This window comes from Panulirus ornatus, chromosome 46 (assembly GCF_036320965.1).
Source record: "Panulirus ornatus isolate Po-2019 chromosome 46, ASM3632096v1, whole genome shotgun sequence".
In the NCBI taxonomy this organism is placed as follows: domain Eukaryota; kingdom Metazoa; phylum Arthropoda; class Malacostraca; order Decapoda; family Palinuridae; genus Panulirus; species Panulirus ornatus.
In genome coordinates this window covers 7,315,343-7,337,563 of record NC_092269.1, presented here as the reverse complement: position 1 = coordinate 7,337,563, position 22,221 = coordinate 7,315,343, and the positions used below count along the sequence as shown (strand labels likewise).

At 37.2% G+C, this 22,221-nt stretch overlaps 1 protein-coding gene across 1 annotated transcript in view; it reads right to left on the bottom strand.

Moving 5' to 3' along the window:
- LOC139763106 (tetratricopeptide repeat protein 23-like) overlaps nucleotides 1-22,221 on the bottom strand; it is a 26,702-nt gene extending 4,481 nt beyond the window's left edge. Inside the window, exons 1-8 of the mRNA XM_071688759.1 lie at nucleotides 22,130-22,221; nucleotides 20,218-20,355; nucleotides 15,258-15,667; nucleotides 13,196-13,413; nucleotides 8,047-8,142; nucleotides 6,775-6,900; nucleotides 5,621-5,746; nucleotides 1,238-1,416 (exon numbers count right to left, since the gene is read on the bottom strand). Of these exons, the coding sequence (XP_071544860.1) occupies nucleotides 1,238-1,416; nucleotides 5,621-5,746; nucleotides 6,775-6,900; nucleotides 8,047-8,142; nucleotides 13,196-13,413; nucleotides 15,258-15,667; nucleotides 20,218-20,315 (1,253 nt within the window). The 5' untranslated portion in view covers nucleotides 20,316-20,355; nucleotides 22,130-22,221. The remainder of the gene's footprint in view (nucleotides 1-1,237; nucleotides 1,417-5,620; nucleotides 5,747-6,774; nucleotides 6,901-8,046; nucleotides 8,143-13,195; nucleotides 13,414-15,257; nucleotides 15,668-20,217; nucleotides 20,356-22,129) is intronic.

Here is a 22,221-nt window from a genome sequence, read left to right as displayed (position 1 = left end):
TGTTTTTTATCCATATATGGGTTTGCAATGTGTCTTATACCATACCAATAAATTCTATTTGTTCCCCATACGTTTTTCATGGTAATAACATACAATAGACAACAAATGCACTTCTAACAAAATTTATCTTAGCCACTAAATACTGATGGCTGGTCATGCTTGTTTGTCTCTTGGAGATTTTAGAGATAAGGATAATTAAGATATTCTTGAAATTTAGTTTGATCCAAAAATCACACAAACCTCCCAAGAGTCCAGCACAATTCACTGCAGAAGCATTCTGGACCAGGAAATTTTCAGGAGTACCAGGTGTTCCCACACCAGTACACTGTACCTCTTTATAGGGTACTCCCTTATTAGTTAACAATTTGCAGTAGACAGCACTATCACTGCTGCCCATACTTCAACACACAGACCAAGTTAAGAGGGTTAGTTAGAGCTTCAGTCTTTGATCAGCTGCCCTCTAATTCAATGCCAAATGACTAGAGTGGACTGATGGAAGAAAAACACAACTGAAATGTCCCAGATTGCCAGGTTGACAGTACAGAAATATGTCGGGCTATCAGGAGGCCTGTGTATGAAAAGACAACCTTATTTGGGTACATTTCATGTTTTCACATTCATTTTGGGAAATACCAGAATGCTAAAATGTATGCTACATTTTCAAGTGCAATTTATGGAAACATGTGATAATGGCTTTCTTAAATAACAATACTGACTACTTTGGGGATGAAACTAAGAAACTAAAGTTACTATGAAGTAAAGAAGTCTAAGATTAAAATTCTCTACAAGCAATCTTGAGTTTTGATATAAAAGAGGAAATTAGCAATATGGAATTCAAGAGAGTCTTCATCAACAAAAACTGGAGGCACAAGAATGGAAGAAAAGCTGTATATTGTTTGAAAAGGTTGAGAGTGAAAGGTAATTAAGATATGATCTCCAGGATTCTTAATATTTTGAGAATTCATCAAAAAACATGAATCATGCTGACATTTCTTTGGGGAAAAGGAGTGGGAAAGGAATAAACTTTCAGTTGTCCTCCCTTCTTCACACTAGTTTTAAGTGCCTTACAGTTCAGTAAGTTGTGGGCAAAGCTACAATGGCCCTCCTTTCCTCTGAGTTTACACTATACCTTATGAAGAGATGAAACTTTTTGGTGATATGTCTTAATATTGCCTGTGATGTATCCTGATATGTGAAGTGTTCTTTAGTTCTGAGAAAGTGAAATTTCAAACTTTACCTAACTTGCGTTATATGAACAGCTCGTGCCAAGCACTCCAGGCCAGCCTCCATATCTTGGTCATTCTGATTGTGGTTAAGGAGAAGCTGGCCTAGTTGCTGTAGTGGACCCACAAGTCCTGGGTCATCAACTCCTGTCCCACCCGACTCTATTGTTTTGATGCTTAAATCCAATTTTTCCTGATTAAAAAAAGAAGGACTACAGAACACTGAAAAGCTGTGGTATAAGGGAAAACTCTAACTCTGCATTCTGTGGAAGAATAGAGAATGTTAGGTTGGATACATGGATGGGTGATAATGTCAAAACAAAATGCTAGGAGAGAGGTTTACAGTTGGACATACAATGAATAATGTTAAAGAGGATCATAAAAGATGGTTTTTAGGCAGCTTATCATAACTAGGGGAGACTACAAAGACTGCTGTGTTAGATGCTACAGTAAGAGAAACCAGTGAAGGGTATCCCTCCAGGACAATGGTGAAAACCTGAAGGACTAGTATACAACATACCAAAGAATGTATCACAAAAACAGCTTTTAAACTAAAACATGTAAAAAAAAATAAAATGCTGGATTTCAAAGTGAACAGGGGGTCTGAAGTGGGAGTGTCTGGGAACAATCATGTACTGACTGGAACTGAGATTACCATGGCACAGGATTTGGAATATTTCATCATTATTTTGTGCATATTAAATCAAGATTACCATGCCATAAGTGAGGGGAGCAAAGGGGAGGGGAAGACGAAAGAAGAGATGGAGGGAGGTCGAAGGAAACTTTTGGGTACTGGAGCCTGAACATTCAGAATCCATGTGACAGAATGAATTGGATCAATATGGCACTGCTGACAATAGGCTGAACCAGGGTACAAAAACCCAATAATAGGGTACTCCTAAGGTGAACTATGGAAAAGTATCTATGGCTTGGCTGTTGACAGCAAATACTGGTTTCAATAAAGTATACATGATGCCTAGATTTTGAATGTAAATAAATGAGGCCACTGTTCATTTGTTCCTGACTTTACCTTAGTGAGGCAGAAGGAGCAATTAACTATAAGAAAATTAAAGGCTAAATGTGAATTCAGGTATGTAATTAAGAACCATAAGAAGTGACATGATAAGTAATGAGGTATAAGGAAGGATTGTTACAAACCTGGTTTTTACATTTATTATTTATTCTTTTTTATTTGTAATACCTTGTCGCTGTCTCCCGTGTTAGCGAGGTAGCGCAAGGAAACAGACGAAAGAATGGCCCAACAAACCAACATACACATGTATTTACATACACGTCCACACACACACATATATATACACACACAGATACATACATATATACTTTCTTTTTTTCTTTTAAACTATTCGCCATTTCCCGCGTTAGCGAGGTAGCGTTAAGAACAGAAGACTGGGCCTTTTTTGGAATATCCTCACCTGGCCCCACTGTTCCTTCTTTTGGAAAAATAAAAAAAAAAATGAGAGGGGAGGATTTCCAGCCCCCCGCTCCCTCCCCTTTTAGTTGCCTTCTACGACACACAGGGAATACGTGGGAAGTATTCTTAATCTTCTTAATCCCCTATCCCCAGGGATAATACATATATACACATGTACATAATTCATACTGTTTGCCCTTATTCATTCTCGTTGCCACCCCCCACACATGAAATGACAGCCCCTTTCCTCCGCATGTGTGTGAGGTAGTGCTAGGAAAAGACAACAAAGGCCACATTCGTTCACACTCAGTCTCTAGCTGTCATGCATAATGCACTGAAACCACAGCTCCATTTCCACATCCAGGCCCCACAAAACTTTCCATGGTTTACCCCAGACACTTCACATGCCCTGGTTCAATCCAATGACAGCACGTCTACCCCAGTATACCACATCGTTCCAATTCACTCTATTCCTCGCACGCCTTTCACCCTCCTTGTTCAGGTCCCAGTCACTCAAAATTTTTTTCACTCCATCTTTCCACCTCCAATTTGGTCTCCCACTTCTCCTTGTTCCCTCCACTTCTGACACACATATCCTCTTTGTCAATCTTTCCTCACTCATTCTCTCCATGTGACCAAACCATTTCAAAACACCCTCTTCTGCTCTCTCAATCACACTCTTTTTATTACCACACATCTCTCTTACCCTTTCATTACTTACTCGATCAAACCAAACATACTTCAAAGTCTGTGAAGACTAAGGATAAAGAAGTCCATGGTTAATGAAAAGAGATTTATGAAAATAATTATGACCATTAGCTTCAAAAGCAATAAACACAAGAAGCTGAATGTGGGCCAAAATAGTGGTTAAGAGTCAAAATTAAAGCTTTACTCCTTTTTGACAGGTATGAGATATGGAGGTATCCAGGTAGCTTGGATAACATATCAGGTGCAAGGCAGATAAACCAATACAAAAAGAATACCTCTTTTCCCTAAATAACAAACTGGTTGAGACCCACAAGCAAGGACTGAGTTGCTAAAATATGTAAATAATTATTCACCCAACCCAAGAAGATGCAACATTAAGTTTATTAGGCTGCCTTACTCACTGGCTCTGATGTCTGACATAAATATAGCCAAGACATTGAAACACAAGGACAGGATGGGAAGGTAATCAGTACCTCCAAAGTTCATATTTATTTACGTAAAAATAGTCCCATACTCAAACATGATCTCCTGAACATTAAGCTAATCTAAAGAAAACTGTCCCTTACATAAGTGGTAAATTAGTCTTACTGAGAAGGAGGTGGCTACTGATTAGTATCCAATCAAAGAACAAATGTTTTGAAGCAGTATGCAAAAGGCAGGTGAAATATAATATGAACATTTTCCTTCTAACTGGTTTTCTAGACAAAACTGTCAAATTAAACATTATGTGTACTTCTGCCCTTAAACATGTTTACTACACAAAACTTTCATTAGTGAAAGAAAAACTGTCATCCTAGCTAAAATATAAACTCTTAACTGAGGAGCAGGACACATTAACATTAGATGAAATTCTGGATCCCATGTTTTATATAACCAAGAGCTGATATCTGCCATACCTGAACCAAAATAGAAGCAGCATATCTAAGAAAATTATGTAATAATGACTAAAGAATATGAGACAAGTGGTCAAAACAAACTTATAAACTACATATGATACATATCTATTCTAAAGGCATGAATGAAGATGACTAGATGCAAAAATTGCAAATTCAGTCTTTTTCTTATAAGAAAATAATCACTGCAAAATCTGACTTTTCAATTCCACTCAAATAGAAAAATTTATATACATTCTATTTATGTTAGTAGAACAAAAATCCTTAAAAAAAAAAGGGTTCTGAGGAGATGGAAACCCTGTTTTTTAAAAAAGGGGTAAACTGAAGTTGTTACAGAAACTAAAGAGCTATCAAAGGCAAAAACAGTCCTCCACTGACAAGAGATGATGCCAGCAGTATGCATCAGTAAAATTTTAAAATCAGTAATGGGAAAAATGAATGTAATAGCAATCGAAAGAAGTAATTAGATGAATATGACTCATAAGCAGGTTAAGACTTTAGCTGAACTCTGCCATCTGCTGGTGAAACCAGCTACTGGGTGAACCTAAACCTTATTCTACCATTGGTTTAGTCAGGGCGTCTTTTAAGAAATCTTCACTACTTGGGCAAATTTTCAGAAGGGCTTATTTATGTGAATGAAGGTAAGTAATAACTATTGTCATGATAGAGAGCTCACAAGGAATACCAAAATTTACATTGTTATGCCAAACAATGTTTCAAAGGGGCTAGTTTCTTGGGGTCAAATATGGTGTTCTGCTCTCGAGTCCCAGGGGAGAAGGAAGGGCTCACTGAGGGAACTACCCCACCACTAATTACTACTATATCCAACTCACTGTTGCACACATATAGTTAAAATGCATCAATGAAGTAGTAGCATAACTGCTTCAAACATATCCATTATGTTCTAATAAACTGCAATCTGTACCATTATATTTACCTATGACATACAAAGATTATGAATGGTCATTAGAAGTACAATCTACAAATACCAATATAAGGTGTCATAAAAGACGTTGGTGACATTCACTCCAAAAACATGCAGAGCAATGAGAGATGGTATAGCTGGAGTTCACCAGCTACAGAGACTCTTTTACCGTGGCCATCCCCTTGAGGGATATCCCAGAGGAAACAGGCTTCAGAGATATATAGAGATAGATAGACAAAGAGAAAAGACAAATCTACTCATATTCATTCTCTAAGGGTGACAAATTTGGATGAAACAACTTCTGCAAAGGTTCTAGGAAATGATTTTGTACAAAATCTTCTATCAAAGAATTAGTATGTGTTATTAGTGAATGAAAGATTAATATATACTTACAAAACCCACACAATTCATTATAAACAAAACTACGTAGTAAGCATACCCTGGCCTTTGTGTATTTTCTCCTCTTTGTATACAGGGTTGCTTGAGCACACAGAACTTTCACCTGAAGGTCAAGTGCACGGTCCATTGTGAGAGAAGGTGTCAGTTTCTTCTTTCGTCGGGATACCTGTTATTGTCGATAAAAATCACATCAGAAATTTTCAAAATATGTGACTTCATTGCTATTAAAGATTATTTCTCTCTAAACCCAAATATGAGTTTTGCAGTAGCAATTCCAGAAACATTTCATATGTTGTAGATACAGTTGTATGGTCTAAATGAAAAATTTATTCATCAATAAAAGTACAGTAAACAGCATCTGATGTTCTGTAAAATAAATATAAACATTGATTTATACCCTCAACCCTGAGCAAGGGAACATGCAATGGTCAGGGAAAAAACCATGGAATGATCTGTGGGGCTTGGTTGTGGATGGAGGCTCTGGTTTTGGTGCATTATATACGACAGCTAGAGAGTGGATGTGAGCAAATGAGGCCTTGTTTGTCTGTTCCTGCTCCTATCTCACTAAGACAGAAAATGGCAAAAAGTATAAAAAATATATACATAAACCAAGATCGTCCATAAAAAAGCACCCTATAAATGGATCCACAGCTAACAATAAGATAACAGAGGACAGAATGCAATGATGCATGTGTCTCTGACTTGGTGTTAGGTGCAGAAAAAAAGAATCTTTAAAACTTCACTTTTTGAATCAACATCAAATACATGTATGAATATGGGATCACCTATTTAACATGTGAGGAGGAAGTTTTGCCACACACGGGACCCCATTTCTTACTTCTTTGTGTTCTATCATTCAGAATTCTATTTCCTTATCTCCCTTTTTTCTTTTACCTTCTAATGTAGGCAAGTTCATAGCTGCCATCCTTTCCATACTGTTTAGCTCCCTTACTTCAGGTACAATTTCTTGTACCCACTTTTGAAATGTAAAAATTAGTAATGGCTGAACTATTTGAAAAGCATTATGTTTGGGACATCCTACTCAGTGCAATAAGGGAATAATCTGATACAGAGATAAAAAAAGCAACCACATTATGCATTCCTAGTAAGAGTTTCATTGCATTACACTGTAAATCTAATCATTAGAATCATATTGTACATAGTTCCAAGGAATAAGTTATGAATGTTACATACCATCCGTGAATAGATTTGTGTATGATAAAGAGCATGACTGAGAGCCTCCTGGGCACCAGCAAGCTGACCTAACTTAATCCGTGCTTCACCACTGACTAGATGTCCCCACAATAAAGTGTGATGAACCTGTAGGAAAATATGTGATCAAATTCTATACTTTATAAACTGAAACCATTTACACTAACATATTTGATTTCAATGTAAATTACATGTATTTCATAAGCAACTCCACAAGCTATTAAGTATACAGAAAAATAACCTTATTTACATTATAGAAGTAATGCTGAAAGAAGTATGATTTGATGATTTGGAAAAAACATGAAAAGATGAAAAGGGAAGGATGCAGAATGCTATCAAAATGTATGGTGCACTGAAAGTGAAACTTGTATCAATATCATAGCTTTACTTCATATAATTAGTAACCTAGAATTGAAGCAACATAGCACTAAATCAGACCAATAGTTGATAAATGCTTTGTAGTTCCAATTCTTTCAATAGATAGGTAAAGAATCAAGTTAGCTAACACAAGGGCATATCTACAAGAAACACTAGCTTAAAGAAGTACATAAATAAACAATTTGGAAGCCACTCATTTAAATAATGCTAAAGACTGAATTTCTGAATCAATGAATCAAGGTAACCAAATGACTATGTCAAGGCAGGAAACTGCAGAATAGTTTAAGGTCATAACTAGCAGCTATATGATTTATCCAGTCCTCTAAGATCTCCCCACAGATGGGCCCACAAGAATGATACCTATCTTGCAGGGCACTGTCTACTTACAGTAGGCTGTAGGAGCAGTCAAATGATAGTAGAACTATAAGTTTAGGATAACTGTAAATGATGATGGCTTGTAGTGAAATTGTTGGTGCATTTGCCAGTTGATTCCAGCAAAACATGATGCCTCTAGGTGCATGCCACAGACAGCTGGGTATCATAGGTGACTGTTGTAGAGGGCAAGATACATAAGGTTGCAGTCCTGGAGCTAACAATGAGCTCAGCAATGTGGGTTAGTACTGCAGAGCACAGATGCCAGTCTAGTAAGCAGGCATCATTCATGTTCCTGCCTTGACGAATGCCAGACAGGCAGTGGTGAGCTGAAGATAAGGTGCTGTAGGGATGAGTGTTGCACATGTTTTAAATTTAACTTGTTGATAGGTGCAGTAAAACTCTGGAGGTGAATGCTTTTAGAGGACAGGGAGGAACAAAGCTACACCAACCTTTATAAAATTTTTCTAAGTCGCTGGACATATGAAATACCTAAAACATTACCTGTGGCTTCTTCGCTGGAGCAAGGTCTGTAGAGAGGTGGAGATTGATAGTGTTCACAGCCTCCTGAGCCTGAGCTTCTCCTTGGGGAGCATATGCCTTTAACAAGAAAGGAATTTCTTTTTCTAATAATACCAAGGCAGCAAGTATGAATATGTACATGCGTATATATGTATACGTCTGTGTATGTATATGTATATACACGTTGAAATGTATAGGTATGTATATGTGCATGTGTGGGTGTTTATGTATCTGCATGTGTATGCGGGTGGGTTGGGCCATTCTTTCGTCTGTTTCCTTGCGCTACCTTGCTAATGTGGTAGACAGCGACTAAGTACAATAAAAAAATAATAACCACACTATTTACAGCAAGCTTTTTTAAATATCTAACACAAAAAAATTTGGCAAACTACCTATAGAAACACTAAAAGGAAATGCTACTTCTACACAGAACGAGGAAAAAAATATATTTTTCACAAAAAAAATATAAACATTTATCTGAAAAGGAATAAGCATTATTCATACTGGAGAGTAAATATGAAATTCCAACTAATATTTGGTGAACCTTAATGTCCTCTACTGCAACTTGTTTTCTCACTGTTCATGGAGAAGAATCACTTGGCAAACACTCAGGTATCAGGGATAGATTTGTTCAACTAAAAACATGCTTTCTAAAAAATTTCTTCCATTACAACCAAAAAAATATGTAAAAGGGTTAAAGATATAAAGCCTAAGATATTCAGCAGCATTAATTCACTCTCTAAAGTCTAAGCCAATGCTAATGAAAAAAAATCTGGATAAATACTGACTGACTGGATTTCAATGGAAAGCAATAGGGAACAGTACACAGATTAGCAAGGGGGATACTGAATATAATTCAGAAAACAGCATTCCATGATATGGAGTCCCAGGAATACAAAACTGACTGTTAAAAGGGCAGAAACATCTTTTAATGTGAAAACAGCAGAGGCAAAATTTCATTAGTTGGAAGAGATTTAACAAATTCTGATGGCTCATCATACATTAGTATTCGTGATGCACTGATCTGAATTTCTGATTTTACACTGGTAAAGTAAGAACACCGCTTTCATAAATATGGCACTGATACTTCCAGAGCCTGGGGTGCAACCCCACTCTGAAAAGTATTACGTTGCCATAACAACATCATTTATCGAGGATGTAAGGCATGTGTACGTGTAGGAAGAGAGGAAAGTGATTGGTTCTCAGTGAATGTAGGTTTGCGGCAGGGGTGTGTGATGTCTCCATGGTTGTTTAATTTGTTTAGGGATGGGGTGGTTAGGGAGGTGAATGCAAGAGTTTTGGAAAGAGGGGCAAGTATGAAGTCCGTTGGGGATGAGAGAGCTTGGGAAGTGAGTCAGTTGTTGTTCGCTGATGATACAGTGCTGGTGGCTGATTCATGTGAGAAACTGCAGAAGCTGGTGACTGAGTTTGGTAAAGTGTGTGAAAGAAGAAAGTTAAGAGTAAATGTGAATAAGAGCAAGGTTATTAGGTACAGTAGGGTTGAGGGTCAAGTCAATTGGGGGGTGAGTTTGAATGGAGAAAAACTGGAGGAAGTGAAGTGTTTTAGATATCTGGGAGTGGATCTGGCAGCGGATGGAACCATGGAAGCGGAAGTGGATCATAGGGTAGGGGAGGGGGCGAAAATTCTGGAAGCCTTGAAGAATGTGTGGAAGTCGAGAACATTATCTCGGAAAGCAAAAATGGGTATGTTTGAAGGAATAGTGGTTCCAACAATGTTGTATGGTTGCGAGGCATGGGCTATGGATAGAGTTGTGCGCAGGAGGATGGATGTGCTGGAAATGAGATGTTTGAGGACAATGTGTGGTGTGAGGTGGTTTGATCGAGTAAGTAACGTAAGGGTAAGAGAGATGTGTGGAAATAAAAAGAGCGTGGTTGAGAGAGCAGAAGAGGGTGTTTTGAAATGGTTCGGGCACATGGAGAGAATGAGTGAGGAAAGATTGACCAAGAGGATATATGTGTCGGAGGTGGAGGGAACGAGGAGAAGAGGGAGACCAAATTGGAGGTGGAAAGATGGAGTGAAAAAGATTTTGTGTGATCGGGGCCTGAACATGCAGGACGGTGAAAGGAGGGCAAGGAATAGAGTGAATTGGAGCGATGTGGTATACCGGGGTTGACGTGCTGTTAGTGGATTGAATCAAGGCATGCGAAGCGTCTGGGGTAAACCATGGAAAGCTGTGTAGGTATGTATATTTGCGTGTGTGGACGTATGTATATACATGTGTATGGGGGTGGGTTGGGCCATTTCTTTCATCTGTTTCCTTGCGCTACCTCGCAAACGCGGGAGACAGCGGGGGAAAAAAAAAAAAAAAAAAACATCATGGAAACAAATGTATTTAGTAAAATTATTGACAAGCCAATATAAGGTAAGACAAAAATTCTACTGAAGTTACTTCAATATGAGGCATTAGCCAGAAATGACCATAATGATAGGTTTATAAATATAGCTCTATTGGTGGTTACTTTTGTTGCATGAGCCTAATTGCCTATATACTTGTGATCAACAACTTCTTGGTTTGGGAATGGAGTTTACACAAGATAAAAACCCATAAGACATTGCTTATACTGATGTACCGAATATGTCTCCGAAGACAAACTGCAGTGATCTATCTATTATCATTACTCCATTCACAATCTAATGGCATGCATCAAGGATGTAACAGGCTCTTTAACATCATTCTCAAACATCATGCACCAATGACAAGTGTTTTACAGAAAAAATGGACTTTCACACTTACAGAAGTACTTCTTTTACTTTTCCACTTTACACACTAAGTTAATTTGTTAAGTGAGATCTGTGTCTCTACTCACACCACCTCCATACATAAAATGCTTCCATTACATCTGATCACAAATAACTCCTTGAACATAGTCTGAATTACCCCTAGTCGCATTCAATTCCTTCACTACATCTATCCATCTCGTCTAAAGTCTACCTCTCTTACTTGTAACTCCTTCTGTAATGCTATATATCTTCTTGACCAAATTATCTTCTACCATACTCAATGTATAATCAAAAGAGTAGTAATTTTCTAATCTTTAAACCAATATAGGATAATGTGTATCATAAATATGACATACAATGCACAGTACCCTCTTTCTTGGATAAAGGGAGATTTTTTCACATTCTATGCTCAAAAAATTATCCCTGCCAAGGAAGAAATGAATTTTTGACCTCTAATTTTGGCAAATTCAACACACTACCTCTTAAGGCAAAATGCATAATACATCACCTTGAACTCGTAAGTGGTATGGACACATATGTCCATTTTACTGGGTAAGGATATAGCCCATGCAAGTTCTCCTATTTCCCACCCACATGTGAATGGGATAGTGCTTTCTAGCATCACATATTGAGGCAATGGGTCACACACAACTCTAATCATTCTGCAAAAAAATCCTCAAAGCTCAGTAATCCAAAGATCACTCATATCTCTACCCACCAACCTGCTATGCAGTGTAAACACACAAGATTTTGAGTAGCTCAGATGACAAAAAACAGCTATCATATTTCAACATATGAGCCTACAATAAGTTATTTTGAATATATAATTAGTTGAAGAATCAATATCCGAGCACAGTGGAGTTTACTGATGGGGAGCATCATAAACTGAGGTCACTGAGCTTGTACTAAATTTAAGTGGCAGTGATGTGTGATACTTAATTTCCTTTCAATTATGCCAAGGTTTAAGTATAAAAGGTGAAGGAGTTTCAAATTTCTGTGGTTGTTTAAAATGGCTTAAAATGTTTTTCTAAATAATTCCAAGTTCTCATATCACCTATCCAAGTAAGACCATTTACATAGTTAAAAACCTGAAAGTCCTCCTATTTCATTTCCCCATGCTGAAACCCAAATATTTTATCTAGATCATGATTCTTTATGTCTCAATATCCTTCTCTTCCACATTTTATTTCATTATTTTGCTTTGTCGCTGTCTCCCGCGTTAGCGAGGTAGCACAAGGAAACAGACGAAAGAATGGCCCAACCCACCTACATACACATGTATATACATACACGTCCACATACGCAAATATACATACCTATACATCTCAATGTACACATATATATATACACACACAGACATATACATATATACACATGTACATAATTCATACTGTCTGCCTTTATTCATTCCCATCGCCACCCTGCCACACATGGAATAACAACCCCCTCCCCCCATGTGTGCGAGGTAGCGCTAGGAAAAGACAACAAAGGCCCTATTCGTTCACACTCAGTCTCTAGCTGTCATGTAATAATGCACCGAAACCACAGCTCCCTTTCCACATCCAGGCCCCACAGAACTTTCCATGGTTTACCCCAGACGCTTCACATGCCCTGGTTCAATCCATTGACAGCACGCTGACCCCGGTATACCACATCGTTCCAATTCACTCTATTCCTTGCACGCCTTTCACTCTCCTGCATGTTCAGGCCCCGATCACTCAAAATCTTTTTCACTCCATCTTTCCACCTCCAATTTGGTCTCCCACTTCTCCTCATTCCCTCCACCTCTGACACATATATCTTCTTGGTCAATCTTTCCTCATTCATTCTCTCCATGTGACCAAACCATTTCAAAACACCCTCTTCTGCTCTCTCAACCACACTCTTTTTATTTCCACACATCTCTTACCCTTACATTGCTCTTCCACATATTTATACTAATTAATACACAATTAATCAAGGAGCTATTTTCATTATCATACCATATCTTGACATAAACTTCATTTCTCACTCTATATTTTACCCTTACCTGACACCAACTGTCAAGAAAAAAATATTTATCAATTATTTTACTCATTAGTAAGTCTCCTATTCCATAACCACATTTCAAAAACAAAAATCAAAATACGTAGCATTACTAGACAGTGACACATTTTTCTTTCTTTTGCTCCTTAGTTTTCAAGCAATTCAACTAGCCTCCAGGACAAGCTCTGATATTTCATCCTCTATCCAACAACCACCATTAAATCTGCATCCCTCTTCTAGTTCAATAAAATCATATGTTAGGGTGGTATTGTTCTAGTGCATTACAAACCTCTTAATGTAATGAAGTTCTTGGCTAAATACACTTTGAAAAAATCTTGTAGAACTAGATTCTTAAGTTCTCACCTTCAAATACAAATAAGCTTGTGCTAAGAACACCTTGCATCGACAATAGCGCCAATGTTGGTCTCCATGAACAATTCTGGCAAGAGCCTGAGCACGAACAAATTCTCGCACAGCACCATCAGCCTCTTTGGCAGCCAGAAGTTTTCTACCCCTGTAGAGTGCCAATTTAAGTTTCTGCTGTGGTGGAAGAAGGTACTCTTCAACCAGCCACTGAGATTCTAATGAAAAGAAAAGGAAAATAGGTCAGTAAGTCAGTCTATATAATTCACAGCAGGATAATGCATGTAGATTCACTTCCTGAACATCTGTAATGTACTGAAATAATACTTATAATAGATATCCCTTTTGGTACATTCATACTGCAGCACTCCTTGATAGTTTTCCACATATCTCAAACTCTTAATCATTCATGGAGTTTTATTTTCTGAACCCAGATACTGCAACAGCCAGCACGACCAGATGGAAAGCAAAATATCATACAGTTAACAACTGCCAGCTTCTCAATAACTATTCAAATTAGGCCTTCCCTGCTTCAGAAATTGACCACTAGACTGCACTAATCCCATTTCAAGATACTCTTCGCACCAGTCAGGTTTGTCCTGTTCATTCCAAAGATCATGTCAAACAATCTTTTATTCAATGGTTATGAGAAGTTTCTGCATTCCAGAGAACTGACTTTCCTCACACTTACTGTGTGAATATGACAACTTCACAAGAAGTAATAATTCTAAAGGGGCTTGCAGATATAGTTCAGCTCATCCTCATGTCCTCCTACACTCATCAATATTGACTTGTATGATGCAGCAAGATGCAGGTCTTTGACAACAATGACCATTAAGGAAATACACCATATGGCTAGTCTCATTCTCATTAATCTTGAAGTAATAGCCAGCAGTAGTAAACACAACTACTAGGTAGGGCAAGGATGACACTGTCCACAATATGTAAGCACAGTTCAATAATATGATAATTGAAGAAGTGATACTGATGTCAGTGTGAGGCAATGACATTCAGCAAGGCCTAACATGTTTAAGTGGCTGAGGCCCTTTTCTATGGTCAATCAGTCCCATGTACAGAAAATTTGGTTTAGATTCAACAGTTTTAAGGTGAACCAAAGGAAGAATGGAGGAAAAAGTTAGCATACGTGGAACTCAATCTGTAGATTTAGTATGTGTTCAATGGTAATCTTGACATCCTAGTGAAAGAAGTGCTATGGTTCCTAACTACATTAGAAGAGATAAAAGTTTTAAGACCAGCCAACATGGTAATTATGATCCAAACAAGATTTATGATTTATGACAGCTGAAGGGACAATGTGGGATGCAGTAAGGAATGCTCAACATGGGTGTGACTATCATTTGACAACTACTACAGGTGCTTCAATTTTCTAATAACTGTACTTTGGAGCACTTGTATCATTCATTAATTCCCCAACACAAAACTGTGGCTTTCACTTACAAACTCATTTTGCCATTCATATTTCTTAATATAACCATTTTCCTTTTCTTTCAGGTATACTTACATCCACTTTTCTCATTACATAAACTTGCTTAAGCATTCTTTCTTTTCACACCTTCATGTGTCATTGCTATAAGGCAAATGATTTACAGAAGTGAACTAGAATGAGGATTCTTGATCAAATACTCTTGATCTCTCCTCTCTTAACCATGCAAACTTTATGAAATTCAAAGATCATCCAAATTCCTCCCACAAGAACTGATATCATCTCATCAAGAAATGTTACCATTACACAAAAATTCTCCTAATAAACTGTATCAATAATAAACTCAACAAAGGGTCAACAAATGTGCTCATTATCCAAACATATGTGGAACATGCATACTAATTGCCTTCAGACATATTGCTGAGACGTGAAAAGGTACGAGAACCCACAGTACCATTTCCACAGGTTACTGAAGGCAGTTAGTCTTTTTAATTCGGGTGAGGCAAGGTCATTATGTGCATGTGTCAGAGATGAACACACTGCTTGTAAGCATTGTTAATGTGTGCACAGTCACTTAACAGGCAAAATATAGCCCCAATATACGAATTGTAAACATACCAGTTGTGGAGCTTTTGGAACATTTTGCAGATTCATCACTCAAGGGAGTATCTTTCATGGAGTCCTGAGGTAAGTCAGAACCACTAAGGAGACTAGTACGTTTACTAGAATCACTACTGCCACTTTCCTCCTCTTCTTGCTCTTTCAATTGAGCATTACCCTCATCCTTGTTTGCATCAACCAATTCATCATCGGTGCTATCTTGATTATCACTTTCATTACCATCATCCTCAATCCTCTCTTCAGTTATTTCAAGTTTATCTGTCAAATGAACATCTTCTTGCTTGGGTCTCTTATCGGTACGTTCAGGGATCTTTGCATCTTCTTTGGAATTTATGTTGGGAAGGCTAGCACTGTTTTCTTTATTCACACTATCAGGTACGTTCAATGGAAATTCAGGAAACCCCTTGCTGTAGAAGAGAAAATATTTTTGGGCATGAATAGCATACTTGCCATCATTCAAACAAACTCAGATCTTTCAGATACCAAGCAAATACAACATACCGATTACAACATGGTGCAGCACTTTACATTTAATATGTAGTGCAAAATAATTTCATGTAACTAAAATGGAAAAATTTCAAAGCCTGTCAAAGTACATATGTTCATTCATATTACAAAAAAAAAAGTACTGACGAAATAATGATAAGGGAGAATATGAAACATTGGTGCCATGTTATAGAAACACCAATATGCATTTAGACTACCCCCATCCAAAAAATTCCACCCTTCTGGACAATGATCATACCAAAGAATGTAACCATTTTCATATTAATGACAAAATTTACTTTTAAACATTTTATGAATTTCATGAATCTAACCTAGGAGGATGACAGATAACTAGCTTTATCTCAGGAATATCTTGAATTACAGAAGCACCTTCATGAGTCATATTTCAAATCTGTATTACATGTTTTTTAACAGTCATTTGTGATTAGAGATGGACAGCATTTTAAACCTATCTACCCCATACCACTCTCATGTGCAGCAATTGGATAACAGAATGACCATGCACAATATTCCCTCACTAACCTCTAAAGAGGAACTGACAGCTAAATGACAAACTGGGATATCATTATTACAGTAATTTACGTATTTTTGTGTTCAGAGACAAGATTAAGATGTTAGAATGAAGTACTGGGACATTAGTAATAAAGAAACAGGATTAGAGCTAACCACACTATGCATATTTCTAGGATTTCTGGTAAACAACTAGGGTATTGTATTAAAGCAATATACCTATTTCTAGGATTTCTGTTGAACAAAGTTCCATTGACTTCTTCAAAGTTACTAGGATATTATATCAAAGCAATATACACATATTTCTAGGATATCTCTTTAAAGTAATATATATTTCTAGGATTTCTCAATGTTTCATCGCCATCTAACATTAATGAGATTTATCTGACACATCTCAACAACCAAACAATGTCACATGATCTAGTTTGAAATCTACATTACATATGAAAGGATAAATTTCCTTGTATCTAAACCTTTGGCAACATCTCTGCCTCTCATACTCACTCCATAGCATGTTAGATATATAAAGCTCTGATAACCAATTCATCCAGTTTAAACGTATGAAAATATATGGATTTATATGAAAAAATTATCTGATCGATATTAGCATCACAGCAATGCATAAATTTTCAGAATTACCATCACACTAAGATTCATATAAAGTTAACAGTGTTAAGAATGGTCTGGTACACTGAAGTCTCATGGTACAATCACATAGGTAGTGTATCAAAAGTCAGTAATCCTAAAAACCAAGCAGTGCTCAGATTTTGTAATTTTAGAATCCTATAATTCGAACACATACCTAATGAAGAAACAATGGATTTGATATATTGCTAACTGCTCACTGAATGGCATTATCAAAATTCATGTATAACAAAGAGTTACTTATCACATCAGCTTGATAATAAAGTCTTTGATTATTGTACTTCAAATACACCTATGTGAATGCATAGATTTAACTGATGGGAAATTGCCAATTGCTCCAGAAGCCCATGCTTTATTTAGGTTAGAATTCTTTGGTAATAAGATACACCACATCTGTGTCAGTGATTCAGATGTGCTAAAAGATCTTTTGAGAAAGAGTGGCCAGGGAAGAAAACTTCACATGCCTCCTACTGACTTTAAAATGAAAGAGATGATCTCACTCCTTAAAGTAGCTTTTCTTCTTTCATGTCACATTTGTGTATGCTGGCAACAAATGCCTCAAAAAGGTTCCATTAAGGAAATGTCCCATAAGGTAATGCAAGGACTACCTCTGTGAAGAAAACTTGGCTCTGAAGAAAGTCCAGCAACACAGTTTATAGCAATATGACTGGTTCTGAAGCACAACTGGAGAGAGACCATGTCAGAAGAATGACCTGAAAGGTCATTTTAGAACCCAGTTGTTAGAGGAGGGTAGTTCTAAAATCCAGTAACAGTGAAGGAAGGAAGCTTCACATATTACCTGCAGACAGTGAAAGTGAAACTGAAAAGGTCCATTTCAGAAGATGGTAGAAGTGTTACAGTATTTGAACCAAGCCAAATATGACTCTGGTAGAGGAAAATTCAAGTTAGGGGAAAACAGTTGCTGAAAGCAAGCAGATGATTAGGTTAAAGAGGAATTTGCTGTTATCAGGGAGAGAAACATGCTGCCATTCTAGAAAATGGTAATGGAACCTCAAAATCCCTAATTGCTTCATAAGAGCTACATTCATCTACCTGGTTTGTGTACTGAGCTGAGTGTAGCAGTGAGTCCTATGCACCTTGTCAGCTCTGCTGTTGATGAAAGTGTTCTCTGGCTTTCCTCTATGATGTGTGAGGTTGGGTATAAAAACCAGCGTCTACATCCCTATGAACAGCAAACGTTTCAGCTGGATGGACCATAATAATGGGGATCCCCTACGATGTAAAGACCGTGGGCAGCATAATGGTAATGCAAACTGTCTTTTCATAGATTTCCATGGTAGCTATCCACGGCATACAATGGACACAGCGACTGATGTTCAGGTGACACCATCACTGGAGAAAAGCAAAACAGACAAAAATAAAAACCCTTCCTGTAACACTCAAATGAAAATAAATATTTGAACAGTTCGGAAGATCAAGGAACATAAACAAAAAGGGGAAAAAATACTGACTTAAGATACAGTAAACTAAATGCTATCCAAGATGAGAAATTGTAGTAGAAAATAAACCCAATGAAAAACCAAGACTGTAATGATACATAAAAACCATAAAGTAGGGGAACATTCCAAAGCAGGAAAAGTGTAGGCAAAGGAACAGTTTGAGGCAACATTGCAAGAAAAGGAAATGGTTCAAAGTTTCACCTAGAAAAAGTGAGAAAACAGTCCAGAATATGAACTACAAAGCAATGGAATGGTCCAGAAGAGAACTCCAGAGTAAAGAAATGAAAAAGTAGAGACCCCTAAGCAAGGGAACGGTTAGGAGAACAACCACTAAGAAAGGAAATGGTTCAAGGAAAGAACTGGAATTCACCATTTATGGAGACTTTTTCCATGGCCACCACCTTGAGGAAGTTTCCAGGGGGATCAGGAGCCAGAGATTTATATAGACAGATGGCTAAGTTCAATGAAAGAACCATCAGGCAAAAGAACAGTCTCAAGGAAAGCTGATAAGTACGGATATAGGCTGAGGTAAGAACTAACAGGTAAGAGAATGGTTTAGATCATGAACTGACAGACAAGAAAATGATTCTAAGGGAAGCTGTGTTTGTAAGTTTTCTTGTAAACCTTCCCAAAGGCCTTAAGGCAAATGCAGTCCTATAACGGAATGTTTGTGAAAAAACTAATTCTGGGTGCATTAGTGTGACTTCATTGGTATCAGCAGATAAAGGTATGCAAATTTTCTAAAACATCTCAGAAATGTTATTTTCTAATGAGTTCCACAATACTTTTAAGGTAGTCATCAAGATAAGGAAAGGACTCAGTTAAGGACTTATTTGCAAAGCTGTACAGGATTGTTCCATAGGACATGCATGAAGGGTTCATACTAAATCTGTCTCACTCATTCTAATCTTCAATGAGAGAAAAATAAATCACAAGCTGGGAACTAAACCCAAGCTTCATGGATAAAAGATAGCCAGGTACCCTTGCTACAAGATCTCAAGGAAATATATATATTGCTAAAGTGGGTGGTTGTGAAGGAAAGCTACCGTGCTTCAGTTATGTAATTGCACTTGTCACCTTAAGACACTGGTTGCTACATAAATCTGTGGCCTAAAGGTAAAAGGCTAAAAAAAGAACTTACAAATGACTCACAGGGTGAAAACACATTAGTAACATCTTGAGATTACTAAGCACACCAACACAACCAAATCACTTATTCTCCAAACAATATGGAAAATCCAGAGACTGTTGCTAAGGTGGGTGCGGAATGGGGAATGAATGGATTAGATGTATTTGCTACATCGAGATTTGTGTTCCTGACAAAAACCTAGCTCTCTGAGAGAAGACAGAGATGACAGCTGTACTCCTATCCTCTGAGACCAATGGTAGTTTATGTTACATTACTTTCTGGATTTTGTCTGTTAACAAACTGAGGTACATCTGCTAGCACTGGTAAAACACGTGATTTTAATCCCTATAAGTACACTATGTCCCATTGCCTGACCTGTCTAGTCTAAATGGTTCATGGTTTCTGGCAGGTTTTTCATCTGCTGTTTTCTAAATAACAGCTCATCTGAGGACAAACTTAGAGTTATTCTAACATCCTACATCCATGGGAAAAGAAATTCAGAATAATAAGGGCAACCATACAAACACATGCAAGAAAAAATGCAATAAAACATTTTCAGTCAAGAGAGATCATGGGGCCTTTGAATATCTAGAAATCTCACTTGTAAGAGGTTTACAGGAATCAAAATTACTAGAGATACATGTACATCTAATGGTACATTTTAGTGCCAAGGAAAAATATTTTCTTTTTCATTTATTTTCCGTACCTTTTTTTGGGACGGCCCCTTCGTTTTTGTGGAGATTTGCAACCATCATCCCCACCTAAGTCCCAAAAGTCAGGATCAGAGTCACTCAAGCTTCCCATGGTTTTACTTTCAAGTCAGAGCACTTGGCATAATAATATTCTGTGGAAAAGAATACAGTGAAAATCTACCATCAGACAGCTTATCAATCTACTATCAAACAGCTTATACTTAAGGTACTGTACAATCATACTCTTGTTTTTAGAATAATAAAATCATTATTTTGGCATACTGCAAAAATATATAATAATTAATGTAAGAAAGGGCTCTTTATATTACAGTAATCTGTGTAGAGACAGTTAATCTTTGCACAATGTCTCTCGTGTAAAAAAAAAAATCTAAAACACTAATAATGCACCAGAATGGTATTCCACCTGTGAGCAGAAAGTCATCTTCAATGAGATTGTATCAACATTAGTGGCTGGTGGAGAGTACAGTGCTGTTGAGGATCTTCTAGCCCAGAAGGAACCAACCTTTCCCTGCTCCTGTGCAGGCTGTAGCCTACCGTATAACAAATGAATATCTAACTAAATCATGAAATCTTGCACAAACCTATCTCTCATCTAATCAACCTAGAGAAACTGGGAACCATTTACTCGTTCCAGGGAACTCCCTATTTCTTTGGAAGAGCTTTTGTAGCCATAGTACCCAGCTATCTAATGTCAGAGTTAACACACATTGGGTACCTCGCTCCTAACTGATTGTATATTTACACAATTCCATAACAGTTGAGAAGAATGATTAGGAACATCATGTTCTATTGAAGGATAATAAATGATGATAAAAATTTTGTAAACAACTTAATATGACCTAAATTACCCTTGTATGTAAAGCTAAAATAAACTTTTACCCTCGGCATAATGTACTGCAGCTACAAATGATACTCATAATGTGGCTGCGGTAGGTAAGCATCCAGTATTTATTTTCCTTGATTAGGTTAGGTCCTTCTGGGATAACTGTACCTTCCATTTCCTTAATCTAACAAAACTCAGTCCAAGAGGGAAACAAAAGCTCCAAACTTATATACAAATGTCAGACTTTAATCAACTGTATTATGCAAATAATTTCATATGATTCCGTCAGATAAAGAATTCAAAGCACATACCTTAAATGAATTCTTCCTAATACCTGGTATCTGTGGAATCCTAATAAAAACTAATCAATTCTCAAGTAAAATCCCAAGTCCAATATTAAGTTGGCATTTTCGGTAATTTAACAGTTCCTACATCAAAGAGATTTTTTGGCGAGTGTTGGTATACATCCTAATCTAATGACCCCTACCTAATCTAACCTAGGAAATGAGTATTCTTAGACAACAGCTTCTAAAAGAATAGATCCATCTATTGCAGAGATAAAAACTTTCGTAGTTTCTGTGGGGCCTTAACTTGAAAAATATCACATTTTCCTATCAGCCAAAATGTCACACTTCCAAATATGTTTACTTGATAGACTAGTAATAAATTAACGCAGTTAAATGACTAGAATTCTCCTTGGTAAGAGTAAACATTGAGAAACATTTTTTACAAAATATTTTTTTTACTGTTTACTGGTATGCAACAATCACAATGGTCTGGACATGAAATCCAGGTGGACTGTGGTTGGTTAATGCACCTCGAGTCTCATAAAAATGAGTTAAAGTTTCACACTCAGCTTCATTATCACTCTGATACTGGATAATACAACCATAATGACATACGTTAACGTCTAACGTCATCGTAATTATTCCAAATCCCACAAATTCTCGTCGTTCGGTTTGACTGGTGGTGGACACATCATGTACATTGTGTACCCTACGTATATACATTGAGTAGACTTATAATATTACGTTCAGCTGATCTACTATTACTTAAAGATCACGTCGAACAAACATGACTACCTTATCCTATGTCAGAGTAGTTAGCTAAACGGTTTTCTCTGCGTCTACCGTCCATACTGGAAGCCAATGCGAGACCCTAGCAACGCCCTAGC